General features: G+C 39.0%; 1 protein-coding gene across 2 annotated transcripts; it reads right to left on the bottom strand.

The window, feature by feature from the left end:
• Window positions 1-226: 226 nt before the first annotated feature.
• LOC141537844 (uncharacterized) lies at window positions 227-1,367 on the bottom strand. Of its 2 annotated transcripts, XM_074259031.1 has the most exons (3): window positions 804-1,367; window positions 393-667; window positions 246-286 (listed from the first exon to the last, which is right to left on the bottom strand). In XM_074259031.1, the coding sequence occupies exons 1-2, from the start codon at window positions 876-878 to the stop codon at window positions 395-397; spliced, it is 348 nt and encodes a 115-aa protein (XP_074115132.1). In that variant the 5' UTR covers window positions 879-1,367; the 3' UTR covers window positions 246-286; window positions 393-394. The 2 variants fall into 2 exon arrangements, with proteins under 2 accessions (XP_074115130.1, XP_074115132.1); XM_074259029.1 differs by having other exon boundaries at window positions 227-667.
• Window positions 1,368-1,833: the final 466 nt, after the last annotated feature.

Genomic DNA, 1,833 nt, shown 5'->3' with positions numbered 1-1,833 from the left:
TTCTTTCTCTTTATCTGTTTATTTCACTTAATTCCTGTTTCACTTTATTCTTACTTTCTTCCGTATAAATCCAAATTCTACTTACCTTCTTGCTTTTCGTCATAACTACTATGATTATCATTATCATTATTATTAAGAGATGGGAAAAGGGTATAGAGAAAAAGGAGAGAGACAAAATAAAGAGAAGAAGAATACCTTTTATTTTTAAAAATAAATTTATTTATAAAAAAAAAAAAAAATTTAAATCCCTCTTCTCGCGCGACCGATGACACTCAATACGCCTAGCCTGCAACAAAGAAGCAAACAAAAGATAAAATAATCTCCAACAATCAGAATGCTGCTTAAGTAGGCATTCCAAAGAAAAACTTGTGAAGTATTTTACAATGACTTACCATCACGTCATGGTGACCAAACCATTGAAGATCGCCTCAATTAAGGCGATCCTCAAACGCCCGATGTCCTCGCTGTTGGGGCACACCATCTCCTCAAGATCCGAAGATCCCGCTAAACCTTCGGCGCCTTGCAGGCAGAAAAAGGTCGCCGCTTCCACGATCTCCGGAGGGAGTGGACCAAACACGTCCATGAATCGAGAAGCCAAAAGCAACGCCCGGCTTGGATTCACCGGACGTGCCAAAGCCTCCAAGATTTCAATGCCCGCTCTTATGTCCTAGAAAAAAAAAAAAAAAAAAAATTTTTTTTAATACATATTTTCTTATGAGAAGGGTACCTTTTCTATTTATTCTTCTCCTTTCCTTCACTTTTTCTATTCCTTCTCCCACTGAATGCATCAAAATTTAACTTACCTTCTCCCCGTGAACCATTACGGCCATTTGGTACCACGTACCATACCCCTCAAAATTCCTTCCAGTAAAATACATCGCGACAATCAGAACTCACGCTACTCACTGCTGAGACGATACTGACACTCGACACGGCTTCGCGAAATCGAGAGGCGAGAAGGATTAGTCACCCGTCAGCATATTATGCAGCGCGAGATTAAAATAATAAATTTAAATTTAAATATTCGCGCCAGATGACTTTACTCATTACTCTTTTAATAGGTTAAAATACATTAAATAAAATTTGTAAGTGGCTCTCGCTTATGGGGAAGGTGGCCATAGGAAAACCGAAAAACTATACCAGCTTTTCGCTTTTCCGGGGGAATGTTATGTCCACCCGAAAATTTTTTCTTTTTAAATTTAAATCAGCCGCGCAGATGGAAGACTTCTCCATGCGCGAAAGCCACAATAAAATAGAAGCTACGTGACTGCTGGTTGAATAGCGGGGACTCCTGCAAACTCAGCACCGCGAGCATTTAAAAACGAGAAACGGAGACCGCTCCCGGTCTTTTGTTAATTAATTCGACTTCTGCGTTTAATTGACGGGCCCGTGCCTTGTAGAGTCCTTTGCTTTAATTTGCACTGCACTTAAAGGAAGTTTGGACGCGGTTTAACCGGCAGGCCACGTACTAATTTTAAGTATCTTAGAGAGTCGCATTCTTAAAGTTCTAATTTGCCCTGCACTTAGGCGAGAATTCGGCCAGTAAATAAATCCTAAAGAACCGGAATCTCCAAGTTCTAATTTGCTCTGCACTTAGGCGAGAATCCGGTCATTAAGTTATTCAAAATTTCTTAAAAGCTAGTTTTGCGCACTTTACCCTACGGGGGACTGGAGGACGTTAGCTCAATCAAATTAATAAAATTCATTTGATTAAATTACGTTAAAATTCATATTTGTTAAAGTGTAAGAGTTTTAGTGTCTATAAAAATAAATGTCAAGAGAAGTGAAATTTGTTCGAATCAATTCATTTCGTAAAAATAAGCAGCCCAATCC

This window comes from Cotesia typhae, unplaced genomic scaffold, assembly GCF_013202065.1.
Source record: "Cotesia typhae breed Kobodo isofemale line unplaced genomic scaffold, CoteBio_Ctyphae contig_17, whole genome shotgun sequence".
NCBI classification, from domain to species: domain Eukaryota; kingdom Metazoa; phylum Arthropoda; class Insecta; order Hymenoptera; family Braconidae; genus Cotesia; species Cotesia typhae.
This window is presented reverse-complemented; position numbering and strand designations above follow the sequence as displayed.

Coding starts and splice junctions, on each gene's coding strand:
- LOC141537844 (XM_074259029.1), bottom strand. CDS start 878: ATGTATTTTACTGGAAGGAATTTTGAGGGGTATGGTACGTGGTACCAA. Junction 668..803: donor TAATGGTTCACGGGGAGAAG/GTAAGTTAAATT, acceptor TTTTTTTTCTAG/GACATAAGAGCGGGCATTGA.